Here is a 22987-nt window from a genome sequence, read left to right on the forward strand (position 1 = left end):
TGAAGTGCGTGTGCATTAGTGGAGGCACAGATGCCCAGGTCTGGCATTCGGAGGACGTTTAGGGGGACTGCTGGAATATAATTCGTGGAAATGCAGGGCATGTGAAGGTGAAAGGGCAGCCTGTAGTGGATGGCCCAACTCAAAGTCAGTAGCTTGTTTCCACACTCATCCTTGCCTTTTCTGTACTTCCCCAATTCCCCGGGGGCCTCTCTCCTCCTCTGGGTTTCCTGCCTCCACCCTGGGACTTCTAGGTTAAATGTTCAGAATCTGAAAGCAGACGGGGTGTCACATTGGGAAACTTCCTCAGCCGCACTAAGCCTCAGTTTCCACGTCCATGAATGAGGACAGCCATCATGCCTATGCCATAAGGTGGCTGGGAAAAAATAAACAAGGTTATGTGCATCAGAAGCTTAGCATAATGCCTGGGGCGTGGGGAAAGCTCAATGCACAGCAGCTGTTATTAATTGCATTTACCATCTCACCCCTATCAAAATTTGCTCCAGGGAAACACACTCATTCTCACTGAGGTGCAAGTGACTGCTGGAACTTGAAGAGCTATCTTTTCCAGATTTGTTTGTTTGTTTTACATTTTAACAGGAAGCCAAAGAAATTAAATTGTAACTGTGTATATATTCAAGCTCCGTGAGGAGATAGAGCTTGTGAAATCTCTATCTCATAAGATTTTTCCCCCCTAGAGAGGAAAGGCAAGGAAGAGCCATGATCTGGTCCACCAGGGAGCACAGGGTTCAATGGCCAAGATAGGCCATGAGGATGGGAAGCAGATTTTCCATAATATAGAAACACACGTAGTGATCATCCATGCTCTACTTCTCCTTCATGGAAGGGTAGAGTTTTGAGCAAAATTTTGATGAAGGAAAGGACATGAGAGTGTGATACAGAGACCTTGATGGCAGCTGAGAAGCACAGCAAAAAGCATGGAGGAAAACTCTCATTAGGTGATAGAGAGCATGTCTGTTCGCTGGGGCTTGAGTCCGGTTGGCAAAGCCCAGGAATGCACTCTCTGCCCAGCATCACTTTTTTGCACATGGCAGCCACTATCCTCCCTTCCCTGGGGCTCCCTTTCCTGACAGATGAGGAACACAGAGCCAGTGGACCTGTCCTTGTTGCCAACAGCAGTGAGGCCAAGTTGAGGGAGGCCCCTGGGCATCCTTTCCCCCTTCCCTGAGTGGACCTCGTTGCTCTGGACTCTACCTGGTCTCCCTCCCTTCCATGAGCTGGGGAAGGAAGTATCAGGGATGAGTGGCATTTCTATGATAAGCTGAGCCAGAGAGCCACTTGCTCCAACAACCCTGACTCTTGACCATTTCTTTCTGGAGGCCATTTAAAAAAAAAAATGGAACCAGGTATCATCCAGCCAGAGGAGATGGTATGGTTCTGAGGACCAAAAGGAGCCTGGCTGACCCCCTTAGGATCCTCTGGTTCCAGGAGAATCTGACAGCATCACAAGGGACAGATGGGATGGGAGTCAGGGTCCCTTATCTCTATGGATGCCACCCTCCTCACAGTCCTGTTGCCCCACCCCCCTCCCAGCCCATTCTTGCTTTCCTTCCTCTTTCCAGCTCCCCAGGAGTGCTATCCTCCCTGTGTGCCTGCCTCAGAGAAGAGAAAGATTTATGAGAGGGAGGTAACTGCCTCACTCCTCCAAGAATCAGAAGCTCTCCTCCCATCTGGGATCCCCAGCATCTGAGCTGCTCCTCTGTCTCTGTTGAGTTGTGAGCCTCAGGGGCCCAGCCTGTGTTGTTTTCTCAGCTCTGTTCCCGAGCAGCGGCTGCCGTCAGCTCTTGACAAATAATAATAAACCTGGGGATCAGGTTTGTCGAGGGGGATTTCGGTCCCTGGGTTCATTTTTAGATGTGTGTGTGTGTGTGTGTGTGTGTGTGTGTGTGTGCAGACGAGAGCATGTGATGGTGTCTTGGGGGAGCAGCCCAGGGCTCCCAGGTGCCCTGGCAATCCACCCTCCCTATACCTGTGGAAGAGCTGGAGGGCTCTCCTCTGCCCCTGACCATCAGGGCTGCCTGCCTGTGTAAAAGAAAAGAGAAATAATTGAATGAAAGGCCTGTGACTCTCTCCTTTCCCTGTCCCTCCCCACCTCACCCACTCAGGCTATTTGGATGGAGTGGCTGGAAATGTAAAACAGAGGGCAGAATCCCAGCTCTAGGTTTGAGAGTTGCCTGAGTGATGGGTGGGAACTTGGCCACAGGCCCAGGGAGAGAGGCTCATTGACAGAACCTTCACATGGACTCTACCCCATGTGGCAACAGCATGACCCGCCCCCCCCCCCCCGCCTCCATTCTTGAGGTGTAGCACCAAGGGAGATGTTTCCTGGAAGGGGAAAAATGTTCCAAGTCAGGCATCACTGCTGGCAAAAGCTGGCCCCAGCCATGGGTGAGTGTGAAATTTAGGACCCCAACATGGTGCCCCTGTGGGGTAGAACAGCACCCACTTTCAGCAGTTTGGAGGTGGCCATTGGAGGTCATTGCTGCCATCCCTGCCTCCAGGCAGGCGAAAGCGCAAACCACTTACCTGTGAGGCACATGTGAGGGCAGTGCTTACCCTTATAACCAGCATGCTTCTCCCCCCCACCCCCCGCCTTTCTGTTTTTTTGTTTTATTTTGTTTAAAGGAACCAAAGGGGGAAAAATTGCCAAGTTGTGAAGTGCTTTAAGAGGAGATGAGAATCTTCATCAAAATGCTAAAAGCTGGAGGGGGAGAGTAATGTGAAAACTCTTGCCTGCTATTTATGGGATTGATTCTCAGATCAAGAAGAAGCAAGCAGTCGGATGAAAGGAATTATTGTTAAAGCTCCTCGGTAGGAAGATCTAATGGACAATTGCTGCTATCAGGGGGAATTAAATTGCTGTTTCAGTTTGTAAAATATATCAGCAGCTTTTTGAAGCCGGGAAAGGTGTGACAGCCCAGGCAGGGAGGAGAGGGGGTTCTGTCACTTTCTGGCCCTGGCGTGGGGAAGCAGGAGGCAGGCAGGAAAGAGGGCTGGAGCAGAGCATGAGCATGAGCTGCTATCCTAACTCTGACCCTGGTCCATGTGTTTGAAGACAAATTGAAAAACAGCTAAACTGGGGGAGTCGAGGGACAAAGCAGCAGCCCTGATGTGCCCAGAGTCTGGGCCCTGATGTGCTCAGAACCTCATGTGTCAGAGAGGCATGGCAGGAAGCAATAGGTCAAGATGGGGGCTCGTGTCTGGGAAAGCTGGTCAGGGGGTGATGTGGGTCTTTGATTGCCAGCAGCCCCACTCACACCCAGGGCGGAGTCGAATCCTCTGCCTTCCATGACCACTGAGCGTCCCATCACTAAACTGAGTGCACAGAGGGATCCAGTGTGGATTAAAACAAAAACAAAAACAAAAACAAAAACAAAAACAAAAACAAAACAAAACCTCTCCTCCTAGAATGTGGTCTCTAGGCTTGGGTCAGTGAGTGCACAAATGACCTGCTGACCCAGCCACACACACGGAAGACATACTGCTATTCAGGATAAAGACCAAACCACAAAATGGCTTCAGGAGCAGGGAGTGGAGAGGAGTGGAGGCCCTTGGAAGGAGGACCACAGCCGTCTGGAAGAGACTATACTCCTGGTATAGGGGAGCAGAAGGGTCCCTGCCTTCTCTGATTTCACAGAAGGCTCTTACCCCTTCCAAAGACCATTTGCCCCATGTGGCAGTTAAGGGCTGAAGGAGGAGAGAAAAGTGGGGAGAGAGAGACATTTTCACATCTCCCAGGGAGTCAGAAGCCAGCAGTCCTAGTTAAAGCTCACTCTGGCTTCCGCTCTGTCTCCACTCTGTTCCCTGGAGACCAGCATCATAATAATAGGGCATGACCTGGTACCACCACCCAAGTGGGCTTCCCAGAAAGGTAGCAAATGATAATTAGTTCAAAGAGCTCTGGTGGCTGAGGGGTCTGAGTTGCCTGCTGTCTTGCTGAAGTCACTAGAGAATTCTTTCCTATCGAGGGTCCCAGGAACCAAGCAGGAACCACAGGGGCACCAGGGAAGTGGCCTTGCTGGCTAGGGCATTCTGCAATGACTTGGGCTCCATGCCAGGTGCAGTATCCCTGGGGACCTGGGTCATGGTGGAGCAGTGGCTCATTCTGGAGCTTCAGCCAGCCATCCTTCAGGACAGTAGTGAGCAGGGGTCTGATCCCGAGTGCAAAGCCTGCTTGGTTCCCCTCCTGCCTGTCTGGCCTTCAGTAACAGAGACACAACTACTTTCCAGTCTCCCACACCCCACTCTGGACCTGCTCTGCTCTTAGCACACTGGAGGACTTCCATTTGCCCCCAGCACCCACGGTCAGAAAGACGGGGGCAAAACAACGTCCACCAGGCCACGGCATTCCTGTCGCCTGAATCCCCCGGCCCCTGTGCTACCACCCAGTTCCTACAGCACCTGGTCCAGCATTTGGTGGGCTCCTGGGGGGCTGGCCCCTTCCCCTTCATTCCTCAAAGGCCCTTCACTTCTCCCTCGCTTGCAAACAGTGACCTTCTCAACCAGACCTTCTCAGATTTTACAGCTTCACAGCCCACAGGTACATCCTCCCTCCCACCTCTGTCTTCTCCACCATTCCTGCACTGGTCCGGCCCTGTCACTGCCCACCGCTGACTCCATAAACCGGGCACAGTGACCATCGTGCTTCAGATTTCTAGCCCTTCCAGGGTTTTGCAAAGAAATCTGGGGTGTGTGTGTGTGTGTGTGTGTGTGTGTGCGCGCGCGCGCCCCTGCATTTCTTTAGATAAATCCACAGAGTCACATGAAATCAGTGACAGGTTGACACCGTTATTTCAAGATTCATCGCTCTGAGTTGCCAGCACAGGAGACCTAGCCAACTCCTTCCCACCAACAACACTTTTTTTCCAAGCATAATTTATAGCAGTGGGGTGAATTTGTTTCCAAAAGATGAATATCACACTATCAGCAACAGCTGCCTCTCATTTTTATTTGTTTTTAAATTTGACTCAAAGTCCAATTCTCTATACACATCCGAAGCTGTAAATCCTAAGGCGACTGATTACATGATTTAGTAAACAGGTTATATTATATAATGCAATTAAAGTGGGGCTCCGAGGTGCCACCTACAGGCGGCTCCTGGGAAGGGAGCTGGGCCAGAGACTATCATTTTGGAGGCGGCTCTAGGCTGAAGGAAAATAAACGGGATTGCGCCAGGGTTGAGGCGGCTGCTCCTGAGGGAGAAGTTGCAGCCAGCCAGGTTACTAATGCAGCCTTTTGGTCCCTCCTGCTGAGTTCACTCTGTTATTTCAGCCTCCTGCAAATCTGTCTAGACATCAGAACCCAGGCCTAGGCAGCCGCTCAGAGGGGCCGGTTTGGGGTGGCGGAGGAGAAGGGGGGGATTGGGAACCACCTGGGGGCTTCTGGGCAGGGGGTGCTGAGGAGAGCTCCTGGCTCTCTGGCCTCAGGGTTCTCCTCCCTCCCTCTCAAATGGGAAGTGAGGTAGAGAAGGCTCCAGCTTGGCTAGCCTTTGGAATGAAACTACAACCCAACTATTTCCATCTCCTCAACAAAGCTTGTGTTGAGGGCTAATGATGGGCAAAGATTTTCAGGCTATTCTGGTGAAACCCCCCAGTTTGCAGTCCGAGAGGGGAAAGAGGCTTGTACTAGCCACAGATAAGTGGCAGAGCTAGATAAGGAATCCAGACCTGTTGACCCTAAGCACAGGCAGGGTCATGGGCAAATTCATGGGAATTTGCAAAAGAAGAAATTGAGGCCCAGGCAGGGGGCAGGACTTCCACAGCCTCTTCGTGTAGCAAGGCAAGGAAAATAATGAAAATACTGCTGGTGTGTGTCAGAGGACAGAGGAGAAGAGCTTCCAGGGGCCCCTCAGCAGTGTGTCTTAGGAAGGAAGGGAGGGAAGAAGGGAAGGAAGGGAGGGAGGGAGGGAGGGGGAGAGAGGGAGGGAAAACCCAGGGTCCATGCTCCCTCCCATCACCCCTCTGCCCTAAACTACAACACTCTTCAGATGAATCAGATTCTGGGGCCTCAAGGATTCTAGCTTCTCCAAAGAACTTTTGTAAGACTGGGCCGCGAATAACTGGGGAGAGGAGCGGGGACTTTCTTCCCTGGACACTAAGAGAGAAACTGGACCAGATGGGGGTGGGGGCAGAGATAGATGAAATAAACAGGACTATCAGAGTCCAGAGGGTAGAAATACATCCACACCATGTCCTGTGCCAAGCATCCACCCAGTCTGCCGTCTGGGGCAATGAGGTGCGACAGTGAGGAGCCAGAGGGAAGCTGGTCCTGTCCCCCCTCCTACCGGATACACTGTAGTCTCAGCTAGGGTCAGAGGGCAAGCACAAATGCTGTTGGGCCAGCTGGCCAGAGAGTTCCCAATTAGACTTTGTTTCTCATCCTTAAGGCCCTGAGCCCCCAACCCCGGCACCCTAGCCCAATTACTGCTGGGCAGCATTAACCCCTTGGTGCCCCAGGCCGTTAATGGAATGTTAATTGGTCTAATGGGTTTCATGTCAACAAGTCCTAATGAGCTCCTTCCTAACGAGCTTGCTATTTTTTTTCTAAGCCTGTTTGTCAACACACTGGAGTTTGGGCTACAGACCCAGGGCCTCACCTTGCAGGGCAGGGGGGAAGCAAGAGTTGAGGAGACAGAAGGAGTGGATGCTCTAGGGCTGCCCATTCCTACTTCCTAAAGGGGTATCTTTGTGTGCCCCCTCAGCCACCCACAACCCATGCAACATGGCCTTCCTCAGCTCCTGAGCTCTGTAAAATGGCAGTGTTAGCTCCTTTTGATAATATCAGTGACACAAATTATTTCTTCTTGGATATCATTGTGGGGTTGAATGTTGCATCAGGGTTCTCCCCCCCCCCCCCCATTGGCTGTCATATAATAAAGGTTTTCAGCACTAAGAACAATCTTTTGACATGAGCCTCTCTTCGATGGCGTATTTCTCTGTGGTAAATCAGTGCTCGGTGTCCTCCATTTTGCAATCTTGGCTGTGCTCCCTCAAGTGCCCTGGTGTCTGGTAACAGAGTGCTGAGGCCTCTGGACAGGGCGGAGCAGCCTCTCCGGCCCACTGACAAATGCTGGAACCCTTTCCAAATCCCCAAAGAAAGTTCAAAAAGGGCCGGGCACCCAGCTATTGCTTAAGGAGCAGCCCGCACCCGGCTGTGGAGTCTCACTGGGTCCAGTTTCAGAACAAGAGAAGTCGGATTCCCATGTTCCTTTCCAGGGTGGTTCCAAATGGCCCCTCAGCCCCCCAAACCAGCGGGGTTTCCCAAGGACCAATGCGGGGAGGGGGGGAGTGCATATGCGTGTGGAGTGGTGTGAAGAAAAGAGCAAGCTTCCCGAGATGGGCGTGGGGTCTCCCCCAGTGTCTTGTTACCAGAGGCTTCTGTGCCTGAGTGAGCACAGAACCAACGAAACTTAAGCCCCTGATGAAAAGGCCTCCTGTTCTCTGGCAGGAGAAGCCCCCAGAGGGCAATGGGTTAGTGGCCTAGTGGCCTGTGGTGACCCCAGAGAGGGGGAGGGGAGGGGCAAAGGCCATCTGGGGCCTCAGAAAATTGTTCTTGTGTCCTCTGGTGAGGCAGGTCTGGCCCCTGCTCACAGCCTGACAGACTCCAGACTGAAAAATCTCCCCTCAGCCTTGGCAGCCGTGGTTGTTTCTGGGTGCAGACCGCTTTTCACCATCTCTCCTTGCAAATATTTCTAGGGACAGCAACTCTAAAGTGCCCCCACCTCCCATTCATTGGACAGTGAACAAAAGAATGCAGATTAAAGACTCTATTTAGCCCCAATCCTCCTCATTGAGCGTCCTCTGCTTTGCCTTTAACTGACTTTCTCATCCGTGGAATTAGGTTACCCCAAGACCCAAACCTGAGGTTGAAGGGAACTAGTTGCCCCTAAGAGGGGAGAAAACCGCCTAGAGGGAGCTCCCACCCCAGACTCTGCCCCCAGGCTCCCTCTTCTGGGGGCTGCTGGCACTACAGCCCCACAGTGGTTCGCTTTTCCGGGGGCCAAGGATTGGCACTTTTTGGAAGAGATCCTCGAGGCAGGTCCTGAGGCCCCAACCAAAGTTTCCTCATCTGCCAGAGTTCCAGGAAAGGCTGGGCCTAACACACCCCTGAAATATCCCTATTTCCTTTTGTCCCTCTAGGTCCAAAAGAGAGATTCCACACCCATTTCAGTATCTCAAAAGTCTTAATTCTGCACGTTTCTTCTGACATCACAAGGAGTCTCTATCCTCTTTTTTCCTCGGGAACCCTTTTCACTCTGCTCTTGCCTTCCTTGGATGTTTATTGCCACCCAAAGACCCAGCCATGAAAACAGGCATCGGTTCTCCCAGTCCTGAAGTGATGGGCTCCTGAGGGCTCATTTCTGAGACTCTGTGAAAATAAAGAATGATCTGGGTGCCGTGTGTGTGTGTGTGTGTGTGTGTGTGTGTGTGTGTGAGAGAGAGAGAGAGAGAGAGAGAGAGAGAGAGAGAGAGAGAGAGATGGGGAGACCCTGAGTGTTTTTATTGCACAGATATCCCAGTGGCCCGTCATCTGAAGTAAGGCCAGGGTAGGTGAGGTGTGGGTAGCAGTGAGGCCACGTGGAATCCCCTGCAGTCACAGAAAAAGTCCTCTCTTCCTACACTGTCTCCTCTGGAACCTCCATTTCATTTTCCTCTTGCCCGCTGGACCATCACTTCCCCGACTGATAACACTCCTCGGAGAGATCTTGCCTCCTGTCATTTATTCAACCACACCTCCTGGCTCAGTCCTTTGCATGTAGTTGACACTTGATAAATAGTCCTTGAATGAGCACCTAAATTTCCAGTGCATTGCGCACTTAAGGTCAAAGCATGCCTGGTGCTTCAGAGACTCAGTTCAGGCCAGGCTTTCTATTTTCTCCTCTTCCTGAAAAATAACCAAAACAACACCCACACATTTTCTCTCTCTCTCTCTCTCTCTCTCTCTCTCTCTCTCTCTCTCTCTCTCTCTCCTCTCTCTCTCTCTCTCTCTCTCTCACACACACACACACACACACACACACACACACACGGTCCTGGAGACCAGCCCCCTTCCCTTAGGCAACTCCAAAACACCCTCAAGTTCCCACAGAATTCAGGTATGTGAAGATTTCAGAAGACCTCTAGGACAGGTGTGGGAGGGCATCTGTGGGAAGAGGGTGGAGCCCCTGAGGGCCCTCAAGGAGAGGGGAGGAAGGGTCTGAGTCTGTGTCACAAATGTTTCTAGCTCATTAGCACCCTCCAGCCCGGGAGAAGGACAGGTCCCTTGCCCCACAGAGGTTCTTAGGAGTTTCCAGGTCCCACGGTGGACAGGCCTGCATCAGGCAAGTAGCCGCTGCTTTCCAGCGCTAAATATTTCAGGGCATCTACTGTAGCTAAACAGCTTTCCGGGCATTCTGTTTCCTTGGGTGGTATTTCCAGGCTGTCTCCACTTACAGCACTACATTCTAGTTCAAGAAGTAACCTTGAGGTCCAGCAGGGGCAGCTCACTTACTGGTGATGGGAAGGGGGTAGTACAGTGGAGGACACAGGGAACAGGAAACCTGGAGATTTTGGTCCAATCCCTGCTTCACTGCACACACACACACACACACACACACACACCCATTATTCCTCTTGGCCTCTGTCTCCTCCTCTACAAGGAGGGCGTGGACTTGGCTCTGACTGCTCTTCTGGCCCCCGATGCCTGGGACGCTATACTGAACCAAGGCTAAGGAGTCTTACTTAATAGAATGTTGCAGAGACATCCATATGTCCATAGTCACAAGCACACACCTAGAAAATTTCGGCAAGTGACGGGGCGCTCACCCGGGATCTCAGATGCTCCCCTGCCTCTCTTTCCCTTCCCTGCAGAGCTCCAACGGGTCACCCCCTGCTGCTGGCTCCACCCTCCAGTCAGAGGAGCCGACCTGCGCCCCACCTCTCTCTTCGGCCGCTAGGGGGCGTGGCGAGCACACCTGGGAGGGGTTAGTCCGTGCTCTCAGACCCTGGGGCGGGGAGGTGGGTGGAAGTGGAAGGGCGTGAGGCCTCCTGCCCCTGGGAGCGCAGGTGGCTGCTCCAGAAGCCTGGGGAAGGGACAGCGCCCGTGCCCTGTGGGATACCCGAATGGCCGCCAGTGCCCTGTGCTGCCACCGGCCAAGCCCAACCCCTTCCCCCACCTCCGCCAGGACCCAGCTGATGCTGAACAAAGCATGGTTGCGGTTGCACAGGTTGTTTCACGGGCGATTTGAATATCGTTTCTTTCAAGTCAAAATAGCACAGCAAGCCCCTCCCCACCCAGGCGTCTCCCTCTAGTTCTCATTTGTTCCCCTAAAGGGCCTCCAGCCTTTGCTGTATATCCCGTCAGTCCAGGTGGCCCACCCTGAGGAAATGTCAAGCCGGCCGGTCCCCAGGGCTCCCTGCGCTCAGCGTATTAACGGTGCGGCCCCCTTTCTCCTGCCACAGATCCTCGATGTGAATCAATCCCATGATGCAACATGCCTCCCCAGCCCCCGCTCTGACGATGATGGCCACGCAGAATGTCCCTCCCCCACCCTACCAGGACAGCCCACAGGTGAGTGTCGACTGACCAGATGACGGGGAAGGGGGTGCGGTGGCCTTCCCCCGGGCGGGAAAGAGCTAGGCCTCCCTCAGCTGTATGCTGGCCACTCTGGGTTCTTTCCCCCGCCCCACTCTGGAGAGCCGGCAAACACACACCCCTGGAGGTCATGTCATTGCATCTGACAAAACCGGGTTCAGATCCGACTTGAGCAGCTCTGTCACCAGCATCTGGGACCCTTGTCTGGGGCACCCAGTCATGGTCTTGCCCCCACCCCCCACCCTGCTCCCCACTCAGAGCAGATATCAGACAAATGCACGGAACCCCTCCCTCAGATCCAGATGTCAGTGAATCGCTTCTGCGTTTGAGTATCTGGGGAAACTTCTTAGAGGTTCCTTTGCACCAGATCCCCCCTTAACTGGTCACTGGAGCCCTTATCACTGGAGCCCTTCTCTGCCTGCCCATTCCAGGAATCGCCCTTCTGTTCAAGATTCTGTCTGCTTCTTTCTAGAAAAAGGCCAGGACTGTATCTCTACACTCTCCAGCCATTTCCTCCTGGTTCCGTTTCCACCCCCCAGCTCAGACACAGCAGCTCCCAAGTTCTTCTGAGACTCCATCCTGGTTGCATCTCTTGAGAAGGCGGCATCTTTGTGCTGTCTTCCTGTTGTCTCCTCTCCTCCTTCTAGAGGACTGGCCCAGCTTTTGTGAGTTGGGCTCCCCCAGTCCTTTAGACTGACACTTCAGATCCGTGCTTCCCCCGTGCGCACCTTTCTCCACACATGGTTTTCTGGAGACTCTGAGTTAGTTATGTGCTGGGCTGTCACAGACGCCTCCATTCTCTGACCTTTACCTTCACTTTCTCCTATTTTCTCTACCTTGGTCCCTCAAGTCAGTATTAGTTCATTTGGTGTTTATTGAGTATCTGTAATATTAAATGTGGCCAGCTAGAACATTCATTCATTCATTCAACAAACAGGCAGTGAGAGCCTACTGTGTGCCCGGCAGTCCTTCTCATGCTTGACCCAGCAGCTGGTCTTTGCTCTGTCTGATGTCCCTTGCTCCTTAGCATTTCACACACGGCCGTTTTGAGGGGCCACGTGGAAGATCTGTGCAGTGTGAAAAGGATATTAAGGTGCAGATGCAGGGGGGCAGGCTTTTGCTCACATTAGGTCCTATGACCCTGACACCCCCAGCCTAGTGTGAGCATATAATGGCTGCTCAATCCATCCCTGTCGCCCCCTCTTGCCCCAGGAAATCACCACATTACAGAATATCCAGCGTGTGGACCGCCACTGACTCCTCTCCCCCTTGAAAATCCAAAAGCACTCGTCGTTCCCTGACCTTTGAGCACACGTCCTATTGTCCCCATCCCTGTTCTAACATGTCAACGCCATGCTCCTTCCTGGGCTCTCCCCAGCCTAGCCTTATATGCAGCAAACCCTCTGCCCATGTCATTAGCTTTCCACGAATGACCGTAGGCTCGGACTTGGCATTTACATGGTCCTCTATTTGAAAACTTCCAGGTGTGTGACACTATGTCCAGCCTTCCCCTCCATAGTCAGAATGAAGTACAGGAGGCCTGGGCTGTAAGGACCCAGGCACCTAGGGGTCATAACGGGGGACGAGCCTCATTCTCCCTCAGTGGACACAGACCGCATCCTCTCGTCTGCTCAGGCAGTGTTGGGGATCCTTGGGGCACTGATAAAGGGGCAGGAACTTTGGCTCTGTTTCTTTTGTCGTTGGATACTGCTCTCCTAGCTCCACAGTAGAAATGGGGAGTGGACACGGGCCCCTTCCTGTATTTAGCCAGTGGTGGGTGCAGAGGACTGCGTACACAAGGCTCAGGGACAGACGACGCAGGGCCAAGAGCTCAGAGAGCATTGAACTGGCATAGCTTGTGGCTGCTGCCTCCCTCCCGCCCACCCCACGCCTGCAGGGGCAGCTAGGAGAAGTTTGGGTTTGGTGCGGATTAGCCAGAGAGCAGCAGCAGGACCCATGTTGTCTAAGCATGCTGATCCAGGTGTAGTTAAGAACAGGAGCCTGATTTAACTCTCAGCACACAGTCGAGAACTAATACATCCCAGCTGCTGGGGGAGGTGATAGATGTGGGGCTGCAGCTCCTAGGCACTCGGCCCCCCGGAAGCCACCATTGAGCAGCCTTTTGAGGGAGGAACAGAGGCTTCAGCTCCCCGTCTAGAGCCTCAGAGTAGAAGCCCTGTGTGCGGACTGTCCCAAGGCTCTCCTCTCTGAGGAGCCACCAGAACTTCGCCATTGAATATATAGTTATAGCAAAGGAATACGTTGCCCTGAGGAAGCCACACATCTATTTGTAATCCCAAGCAAGGTCCAGGAAAGAAGTGTCTGACAAGAAGTGTCAGTGTCCATGGTAAAGTGACCAAGCCGAAGTCTGGGGTCCTTATGGCCTTAGCTAGTCCACTGGGGAGTGGGAGTAGTCAGGGCAGAGATGGAATGGATGGGATGGAGGAGGTGAATGAGACCCCCAGGACAAAGACCTCTGACTCACGGGGAAAGGCACTTCTCTCCAGAGAGAGCTAGACTTTCATGTCAGTTGGCTTTGGGAGGCAGGGGTGGGGGTGGGGTCCCTTCTCCACACTCTCTGGGGGCTTCTGGAAGTGACTCCCACATAGGAATGTCTTCAGTGTGAGTCTTCTGCTGGGGAACTTGCTCTGATCCTCCTACTGTCTTCCCTTTGTGCTGTCAAGAGGCTGAGCCCAGCTCCTCAGGGGACGCCCCGCTCCACTGCCCTCCTAAAGCTCATTATCCTAGAGAACCAACTGTTCTTTGACACTCAGTGTCCTCAGGAAAGACAGGCCTAATAGGAACATGGGTCAGGCACACAGGGGAGTCACTTCCAAAATTGGGCTCTCTGGAAAGGGACTCTCCACTTCCTCCTATTCCTTTAGGTCTCATCCCATTACTTCTGGACCTGGTATGACTTGTTTCCTCAAGGCCTGGACAGATGAGCACATCTCTCTATCACCTCCTTGGAAACCCAGTTTCTTCTACAGGCAAAAATGGACAGTCTCTGATACGAAGTCCCCAAAATGAAAAAGGAAGCGAGAAGCAGAGCCCTTCCTCTGAGACCCACGCAATCGTTTTAATAATGTTCCCGTTGTGCTAAGGGCTAGCAATACTGAGCATAATCTATTCAAATGCACAGGAGAATCTCACTTTGGAAAATTAGGAATCTGCATTAAAAAATTCCCAAGCCCCGGACCTTCTTTATAATAAATTAGAATTTTTTTTTCAAGGCAAGTTCTTAACTTGGCAATTTCATTTTTGAAGTTTGGGGAATAAAGTTATTAAAAATGAGGGAGGTTTTTTTTTTCTTCCCATTTCAGGAGAGAACCATTAATGGTTATGGCCCCATGCTATCTGGGCACAAGCCAAGTGGTATGATGGCCAAGCAGCTTCTGGCCCCGTAGTTCCGTCTCAGTCCATCCTGGGGAAACTGTGATTACTTGTAAGGATGTCACTCTGTGTTTATTGTGCACTAAACGCAGACCATAAGTTTGAAAGATGCAAAACCAACAACCCACTGAAACCCTTCCTGTGGCCTGCTTCCTCCTTCTGGTGGCTTCTGCTTAACTCTGTTAGAGCCGCAGCGCCCTCTATTGTCTAGCTACAGTACTTCGATTCCAGCATCATGTCACTGAGTCCTTGATCCTCACTTTATGCCCTGAGAGGTAGGGGCAAGTCACTGGGGACTGTAGATTTCTACAGTGATTGTTTAATGAAAACATTGTCTCCAGGGAGACGTGGCTATGAGCTAGGTGTGTGGTCCCCCTGTTCGGCACATGCTGTTAATTCCTACATCACTCTTTTTCCCTCTTCTGCATCTCTGCAACAGCCAGCCTGGCCATCTGTCACCTGGACTTTCCCAACCCCCTCCTCCCGCTGCCCCAACCCACTGCCACCCCACACCCCAATCTTAATGGAACTCTAAAAGTTGTGTTCTCTACTCTTCTCCCCTCCCAGCAAGTCTCCCCCACCCCCTCCCAACCCCCGAATCTTCAAGGTAACACAATCACCTTCTCATTCCTTCTGGGCATATACCCTTCATTCACGTATTCTGTCTTCACCTCTGAACATCATTCAAGTTCTTCTACTTCCTGTAACACTCCACACGCAATGTCCACACCAAGCAAAATTCTCCCTTCTGCAGTTCCATCGGCAAATTCAGGAAACCATTCGGATTTAACCATGAAAGGAGTAGCTTCCCTCCCTCACCTTACCCACACACACCAACCCCTGCTATCAGCAACCTCCCCCCACTCTTCCTCAAACACAGACACATACCTACCGTTCCACAAATATCTTTGCCCTTGGCTTATAGGCAAGACAAATATTTTATCTGGTCTATTTGTGTATGTATTCAATGTTTAGTATTCCTCTGTCTGCATGTCCCCGGCGTGTCGGGCTACATGAGCATTTGACCAGAAAGCAGACATCCTGGCAGGTCCCAGTCTGTCCCACTAGGCACAGCCCCCTGTGGATGTGGGCACTTAGTTAGCACTTTAGGAACAAACTGGTATGTAGGTAGCATGACTTGATGATGGGTGATATTAAAAATGTTTTGGCCATTCACCCGGGATTAGTGACCAGAGGGAGGCAAGGCAGGCCAAGTCAGAACTCTTCGATCAGGACCAGTATGGGAAGCTCATTTCAGAAGGAAGTCAAGCATGTGCTTGGGACCCTTTGGCATAAGCTGCGTTCCTCCATCCCCTTCCATCCTCCTGCCGTCCCCGGAGTGAGGAGACTGGTGCTCAGGCCCCAGAAGACTGTGCGTGGAGATCTGGGGTCAGAAAGATGCTGTCTCACCTTTCCTTCAAGAGGAAGGCTAAGGCCAGGCCAGGCAAGACCCGCCTCTCTTGCCCCCCCCACCCAACCCCCCCAGGTACCTTCTTTCCCTCCCTCTCAGAGCACCGTTCCTACTGTTCCTACTCCGGGCAGAGCTAGGGTTGCTGACATCCTGGGGAAGCTGGATGGGCTTTGATCAGTCATTAGGATCCCCATGCTGGTTTCATTAGCTGGAGGCAGAGGGGGTGGCTGGGGCCCCTGGCTGTGAATGGCCCCCATCCAGGCCATGCAGCTGTGACGGGCAGCGCGAGTTCAGATGTTTTCACACTTTCCATTCCTCTCATCTCTTTAAGGGCTGGAGCCCCCTGCCTTGCAGGGCCCTCTGCTCAGCTGCCTGTGAAACACATTCACTTTGCAGCAATAGAGTTAATTCAGCAGCTTTGAAAGTCCCCCTAAGCCTTTTCTGTGGTTGTGATTGACGGCTCCCTCTGCCCCTGGGGGCAACACCCCAGGGACCATATGGGTGACCTGCCTTCCCTTGCTTTGACTCATCAAAATGGACTCTTCTCTTTCTTTTTTATTTTTTACTGGGTCTTTCTTCTCTTTGTGCACAGTGACCTCTCTCCCTGGCCTGCTTGGGCCACCCATGTTTTTAAACCGGACATGTCCCCAAACTCCAACTCACTCAAGACCTTCATTCCTCATTGTGGAAAAGGCAAAGCAGCCTACAGGTCTGACCAGGCGGGCCTTTGTGTCCCCGACTTAGGAGATGGTAAGCATGCAATAGGACTTCTAAGCTTGTGAAGAAATGCTCCACTGGTCTTGTGTAGGTTTTTTATTTGATGAACTTATACCTCGATTCTGACATTTACCAAAAGCACAGAGATTTGATTGTCTATCCTCTCACCTCCAAGCAGGAGATGAGTGCCCCAGACAGCTACAAAAATAGTTAATGGCCCAAGTACACAAAGCTTAAAATAAATCAGGGAACAGGTGATCAAAGTCCGCAGCGGACCTGAGGAGCACTTGAACTTACTTTGCCTCCCTTTCCTGTGTGATTTTCTAGGAGCTGGGGTGTCTACATTGCCTAGAGAGAGGGGGATGGGTGAGCAAGGCCCCAGGGGTGCTTACTGTCCCTGGAGTTTGTGGTCTGGAGAAGTGGGATGACTCCACGTGGCAGAAATTCAGGAATCCTAGGCCTTGGCCCAGCTGCACTGCTGGTGAATTACACACATTTAGGCCAGTCATTTCAGTAAGATTTCTTTCATGCACACATCCATTCAATAAATACTGAGAGCTTCCTGTGATCTTGCAGAACTTGTGCTAAATACTGGAGATACGAAATGACTAGTTCCTGCCCTAATGGAGCTTATAGTCCATTTTGGCCCTTGGTTTCGGCATCGGTAAAATGGGAATAACTGTGCCCTCCCTGCCTCACAGGATTGTTGAAAGTGTGGGCATGAAAAGCAGAGTGCTCTTTCCCGGCCTCTCTTCCTCCATGACCCTGACATTGATTTTTCACTCATTCTCTTCTGTACATCTTCAGTAGCCAAGATTGCATTGAACTTTAATTCCTTTTTATTAGGAATATGATAGGAATATCAAATATTTGTTTCTAGCTGTAAACACACCCCCTTGCACACAAATGCACACACACACACACACACACACACATACACACACAGGCACATACCTAGCACACAGAGGCACACACACACTGAGATTCTGATATACCCACTAACTATACTGGAAATCACTGGTTTGGGACTGTCATATAGGTGAGGGTTCTCCAGAGATGGATGGGAAGGGTGGGGAGCAGACAGTTGCCAGGAAAGTGCCCAAGTGCCCTTTCAGATTTAAGTTCACAGCCTTCCTCCTATTAGCCACATGTCAGTAACACCCCAGAAGTGCAGACAGGGCCAGTGAACATTTTACAAGACTCGTTTTATAAACCACTACCTACAAACCCTTTTAAAACTAATGAATTAACTAAGACCCCTCATTTTGCACCACAGAGGCAATTTTTCTGTGGTTTGTTCTATTCAGTCGGCCCTGGGATCAGAATGTAGGTGACCTAGGCCTGCTGTTCCAGGAGCCCCTTCAAGTTAAATTGGTCTGGCCTGGGTCTGCTTTCAGATCGTCCCCCCCCCCCTTCTCCCCCCCTCCCCCAGTTCTGACTGGGTCAGGGGACGGTTAGAGGAGCCCTTGCCAACCCTGAACCTTTTAACACCTCCCTCGCACTCATTCTCTCGCTCAGTCTGTCATTCAGTCGTTTAACAAACACACTGGGAGCCTACTGGGAGCCAGTCATGGTAATGGGAGCTAGGAAACCAGTCCACTCAGGAAGACAGACCATTAAGGGCCCCCAAGTGTTACAGGCGTTAAGGTTCAAAGCATACACAGATGAGCCGAGTGTCCAGGCTACCTAGGTCCGGGGGCTGTGGAGTATTGGAAAGGCTTCTGGGGAGACTTAATGCTCCAGCTGAGTCCTGAAAGAGGGGTAGGTTTACATATAGTTGGGAGGGAGGGAGGGAGGCCAGGGAAACGTGGACATTTCCTGCTGAGGCAGCTGGGAGAGCAAAGGCATGAGGATGTAAATCATCGGGCATGTTCAGGCAACCCTACATGGTAGGGTCTGATCAGGGTGCAGCGTAAGGAAAGGGGGCTGTACTGGAGACAAGACCAGGGTCATCGAGCATGCCCGGGCCTGGAGTACCCTGTGGGCTGTGCCCTTCCCACAAAAACATCATTTTTTGGCCTTGCCCCCTGCTGCTTCCCACCTATTGGGGCCAAATCCGATGTTTACCAAATAGCTTCAAGCCCTGACCTCCTCCCAGGTCCTTGGACTCTCTCCTGGTTGTGAGGGAACCAGATCCTGCCCTGCCAGCTTGCCCGGGCACTGCAGAGAATGCCAGCTCCCGGGCAAGCCCAGCCCAGCCCAGCCCTGCTGGCACCCCAGCGGCCCCTAGTGGGCCAGGCGCGTGCAGCCCCCCCCCCCCCCCCCCCCCCCCCCCCCCCCCCCCCCCCGGCTCACCACAGCACAGTGCTTCTGTGGCCTGGTGGGGCAGGTACTGGGAATGGGCAGCTCCCACCTTGCCCGGGTCAGGTGGAAGGCTCAGAAGAGGGGCTTTCCTCTTTGGAGGGGTGTTCCTGCTGAGTCACGCTGAGAAGGTGCAGGCCTAGGTTGTCCAGGGTTGGAACAAAGGACTCTGTGAGAGATTCCTGGGTGTCGGAGACACAAAGAGCACGTGGGGGGAAAGGGCATATGTAGGGTGACACGGGAAGCGTGGGTGCTGAGGTGTCCGGGGCAGGATATGGGCAGGGAGTGGAGTTTGGATTCAGAGAGAAGACTAGCAAAAAGGAATCATAAACATGCTTGGAAACCAAGGTTTACTGAGTATCCACCATGTGCATTTCACCCTCACGTATGGCTTCCCTGTAGCCCTGGGAAATGAGATTATTAGCTCCATTTGTCCCTGATGGAGAAACCGAGGCTCAGAGAAACTGAGTCAGTCACCCAAGGTGACATAGCTGATGAAGAGTGATGTCTCCTTCCACAACACCATGGCCCCCTCTCCCTGCGCCTGAACCCAAGCCTGCCCCACTCCCCCGGGTGCTTACAAGAGAGCAGGTTCCTTCTACAGGGTCAGGACCCCCTCCCCCTCCAGGTAGCCCGTGGTACAGAAGCAACAGAGGCCAACACTGAGGGTGGGCTGCAGATTGTGGATTATATTAATGATAACTACCATACGCTATTAAGTGCCAGCTGCTTTGCACACATTATCTCATTTAATTCCAACAACACTGCACCTTTATTACTCTCATTTTATAGATGAGGGCCCTGGAACAGAAAGGTTGAGTAACTCGCCCAAGTCACACAGGCAGAGAGTCAAGTCCAAAGTGAATGCTCATGCCAGTACATCACACCATGTCCCATGATCTCCAGACCTGGGTGGGATGCCTGCTGCTCCCAAACAATATGCAGGCACGAACTGTGACTTCTCTTTTGTGGCCTGAGGCATTCAGTGTCAAGAAAGTAAACCTGCAGCTAAAAAGGTATAATTTGATGAGAAGCCTATCTACTCCACACCAGTCATGCCTGCATTCAATAGATATTTTGGATACTCTCACTGTCAAACACTGAGGCTACAATTGTAAACTAAGAAGACATAGCCCATGCCCTGCAGGGTCCTACTGTCTAGTTGATGACAGAGGCAAATAAGCACAGGCGACTAAATCGTGTGCTCGGGGCCTTGGGAACACAGGGCAGATGGGCCTGACTGTCGCCAGGGCTCAGCTAGCGTCCACTGAAGGAGGCAGCAAACCTCATGACAGTGGTGACTGGTGGGAGGTAGGAAGCGTCACCACCGGTTCACAGATGAGGAAACTGAGGCCCTGAAAGGTAAAGTTACGTGTGCAAGGTTGGCCAGTGGTGGGTGGCAAAGGTGGGATTCAGTGCTGCTTGATGCCAGTGTCTCCTGTGGGGTGCTGGAAGGACTCCGGTGTCGTCTCTCGTCCTGAGTCCCCCTCCCCACCTCCCAGGAGCAAAAGAGAGAAGCCCTGAATGGAAGCTGGCAGCTGGCAGTGATGGAAGGCTTGTAGCCCGTGGGATCAGGCTTCTCCATCTCTAGGTCACTGTGACCTATGTCACAGGTCCTTCCTCTGCAGCCTCCCAGGAACGTGAACTCAATAGCACTGAGCCACCTTCAATTCATGAACCACCCATACCTTCCTGCTTGGGCTCCACACAGAAGGACTGTTTCTGGGATGACCCATGACTAGTGTTTGGGGAATGACTTGTGTATGGGAGGCCTCTTGGGTGTTGTGGAGAAGCTGGACTGCAATGGGGACAAGTAGCTGCATGGGAGACCCACCAGCATGGCTGAGAGGTGACACTTCAGCCCATTTTTGGCTCCCTTCCTTTCTGTCCCGTTTGTCACTTGATAGGGAAGCAGGGGGGTCTGCCCATTCTCCTCTTCAAAGAAAAAAAACTCTTAGTTCTTGCCCTAACAGTTCGTGTAAACTGTGATTTCTAGCAATTTCTTCACCTCTGTGGGCTTCAATTTTCTCATGGAAAATGAGAATGACACTAACTTATTGCACAGGATGACGGTTGGACATGAAAGCCTATAGAGGTATTTTATTAGCTCATTAGAACATAAGTGCCACTCTCCTCCTACAGTTGGGAAAGGGTGGTGCTTAGCAGAAATGAAAGCATGGATGGGCGTTCCAGTGTCCATGAGGGCAACGGGAGCAGGTAGGGGAGAGGAGCTTCTCAAGTCGTCAGCACCTCTCAAATCACACCATGGAGCATCTCCTACTCATTTTCATGGTCAGACTAGATGGTCAGAGAAGCTGACAGGTTTGCCTGCACATTTTGCCTTCCCATATACGCAGTTTGCAAATGTCAACTCATCCCAGTCCATTTTCGGATGGGGGCGGGGCTCGTGAACTTTCATCTCAAGGTGTTTCAGACCAAGAATCTGGGCCCTTCCGCTCCAAGCTTAAGGCAGGGCCAGTTCTGGCTGAATGATGGAGAGAGGTCCAGTGGTTATAGCTTTTATGGAAGGAAAGAGCATGGAGTGGTGGCCTCAGGGTGTTTGCCCCAAGAAAAGGACTCTAAGGTGAACCCTAGAACCCTGTGTGGGCTCTCACAGCACCCCATCTCTTGCTGCCCCCCTTTCCTGGCCATTAGTCATTGCCCTGTTCTCTTGATTACTCCTCACAGCCTGTGTGGTATTATCCCTTTTTTAAAAAACATTTTTCTAAAGCTTATTTCTTTATTTTGAGAGAGACAGAGACAGTGCAAGTGAAGGAGGGGCAGAGAGAGGGAGAGAGAGAATTCCAAGCAGGCTCCACACTGTGAGTGCAGAGTGGGCTTGAACTCACGAAACTGTGAGATCATGATGTGAGCTGAAACCAAGAGTCAGGCCCTTGACTGAGGGAGCCACCCCGGCGTCCCTCCCTTGCTTTTTACATATAGGAAAACCAAGAGTCAAAGAGGTCAGGAAACTTGCCCCCCAACATGTAGCTAATCGTTGACAGAGGAGCTTCAAACCCAGGCTCTCAGATTCCCTGCTCCTTCTATTCACTGAGACCTTTCTGATCTTCAAGAAAACTCTCAAGATATTGTTCAACTTTGCCTCTCCTTCTCTGTGCTCAGTTCTCCTTGTCGAAAAGGGACTGTCCTTGTGTCTGGGCAATGCCATACCCACACCCTGTTTGCCACCAAGGCAGAAGTTCCAGAGTTCTCTGAAGCCTCCTTGTAGAAAGGTTCAGAGTCTGGAGTGGCCGGTCCTGGAACCAGCTGTAAACATGCCAAGTGGCCACGTGGAGTGTGTATCACTAGTTTTTTTACATGCCAGACAGAGGAGAACCGGACAAAGTTACTTGGAGAGAATGCCTGACACTAAGTGTCCTAGTAAATAGCTGACAGCCAGTTCAGGGAGGGGTCCTGACTTGTAGCATTTGCCAATTTCCATGGTGTAAATGCTCAACCAGGCCACTTTCGAGCCACCGATGTGATATCAACCAGCTTGCAAAAGTCCAGAAGATTTAACAGTTGGCTTTCACCAGCCAGAACCAGGGAGCTCCAGCATGTCATGTCACTTAATGACCCTGCCCTACCCCTGGTCCCTCCAGCCTCTCCCCTGCTCCTGCTCTGGGCGTGCTACCCAGGAACCTCCCAGAACCTCCACAGTGGCACCCCCTCCTCCAGGCCCTGAGGCAGCTGCTGGGGGGCTGCTCCTTTGGAGCTCCAGTTCTTGGGAAATGGAAGTCTCTGGATAGAAAAGGGGATCTATTTGGAGGTAAACACTCATTCTCCAAACCTGGAGAAATGCAGTTTGCTGACTTGGCCCCCAGGAGCTAAATAAATCTGAATTATTGTCCCGCTCAGAGTAGATCTGTTCTCTTCTGCCCCCACCCCGCAACCCTCCCTGAGCCCCAGGAACTGCCTTTCAACTGGGGCCTCCTGGGATGCCAGCAAGTGACTGCCTTTGATTTATTCTCATTCTCTGCTTCCCTCCGTAACCCAGCAGTCTTGCCTAGAAAGGGGAGGTGAGAAGAAAAGGAGTATCTCCCCTCATCCCTCTCTCTCTCTTAGCTCATCTTCATGGAGGTCCTCTGTGGATTCCTTCAAGGACACGAGGAAATGCACCCTTAGTGGGCAAGGCAGAGCCATACCAGCCGTCCCTACACTTCACCCCTAAACAAGCTCCGTGGACATAGCTGTGCCTTGCTTTAGAAAAGAAGCTCATTTTGGAAATCGGGTGTTTAATGACAACAACCACCCCGCCATCTTGGGAGCCCTTCAGAGTTTCCCAAGCACTCCCACATTCTGTACACCATCTCGTCTGAGCCTCTCGTCAGCCCCATGCAGCCGGTGGTGATTGGTAGAGTTCCCCGATGTGTCTGAGCCTGTCAGGGTGGGGACTTCAGAGGCCACCCAGCTGGAGCCTCCAGTCCCCTCCACAGGGGACCAGCTGATCAGTCTCCACTTGGCCACTGGCTGCGGCAGTGGAAACTCACGCCTCCTGGATGCAGCCCATTCCGGCCTCAAAATGCTCAGGGGCTCGGAAACGTATTACTTGGGTTGAGCCCAAATCTGTCTCTG

General features: G+C 52.1%; 1 protein-coding gene across 7 annotated transcripts in view; it reads left to right on the forward strand.

Moving 5' to 3' along the window:
* The window catches only part of PKNOX2 (PBX/knotted 1 homeobox 2), a 282991-nt gene that overhangs the window by 192958 nt on the left and 67046 nt on the right, over positions 1-22987 (forward strand). For 5 of the 7 annotated variants that reach the window (XM_043579737.1, XM_043579736.1, XM_043579733.1 and 2 more), the window contains one exon: positions 10458-10566. The exons of 1 other annotated variant lie outside the window; for it this stretch is intronic. In XM_043579737.1, the coding sequence (XP_043435672.1) occupies positions 10480-10566 (87 nt within the window). In that variant the 5' untranslated portion in view covers positions 10458-10479. Of the gene's footprint in view, positions 1-10101; positions 10223-10457; positions 10567-22987 lie in introns of those variants that run through there. One more of the 7 variants, XM_043579734.1, reaches the window with a different exon arrangement.

Source organism: Prionailurus bengalensis, chromosome D1 (assembly GCF_016509475.1).
Source record: "Prionailurus bengalensis isolate Pbe53 chromosome D1, Fcat_Pben_1.1_paternal_pri, whole genome shotgun sequence".
NCBI lineage: Eukaryota > Metazoa > Chordata > Mammalia > Carnivora > Felidae > Prionailurus > Prionailurus bengalensis.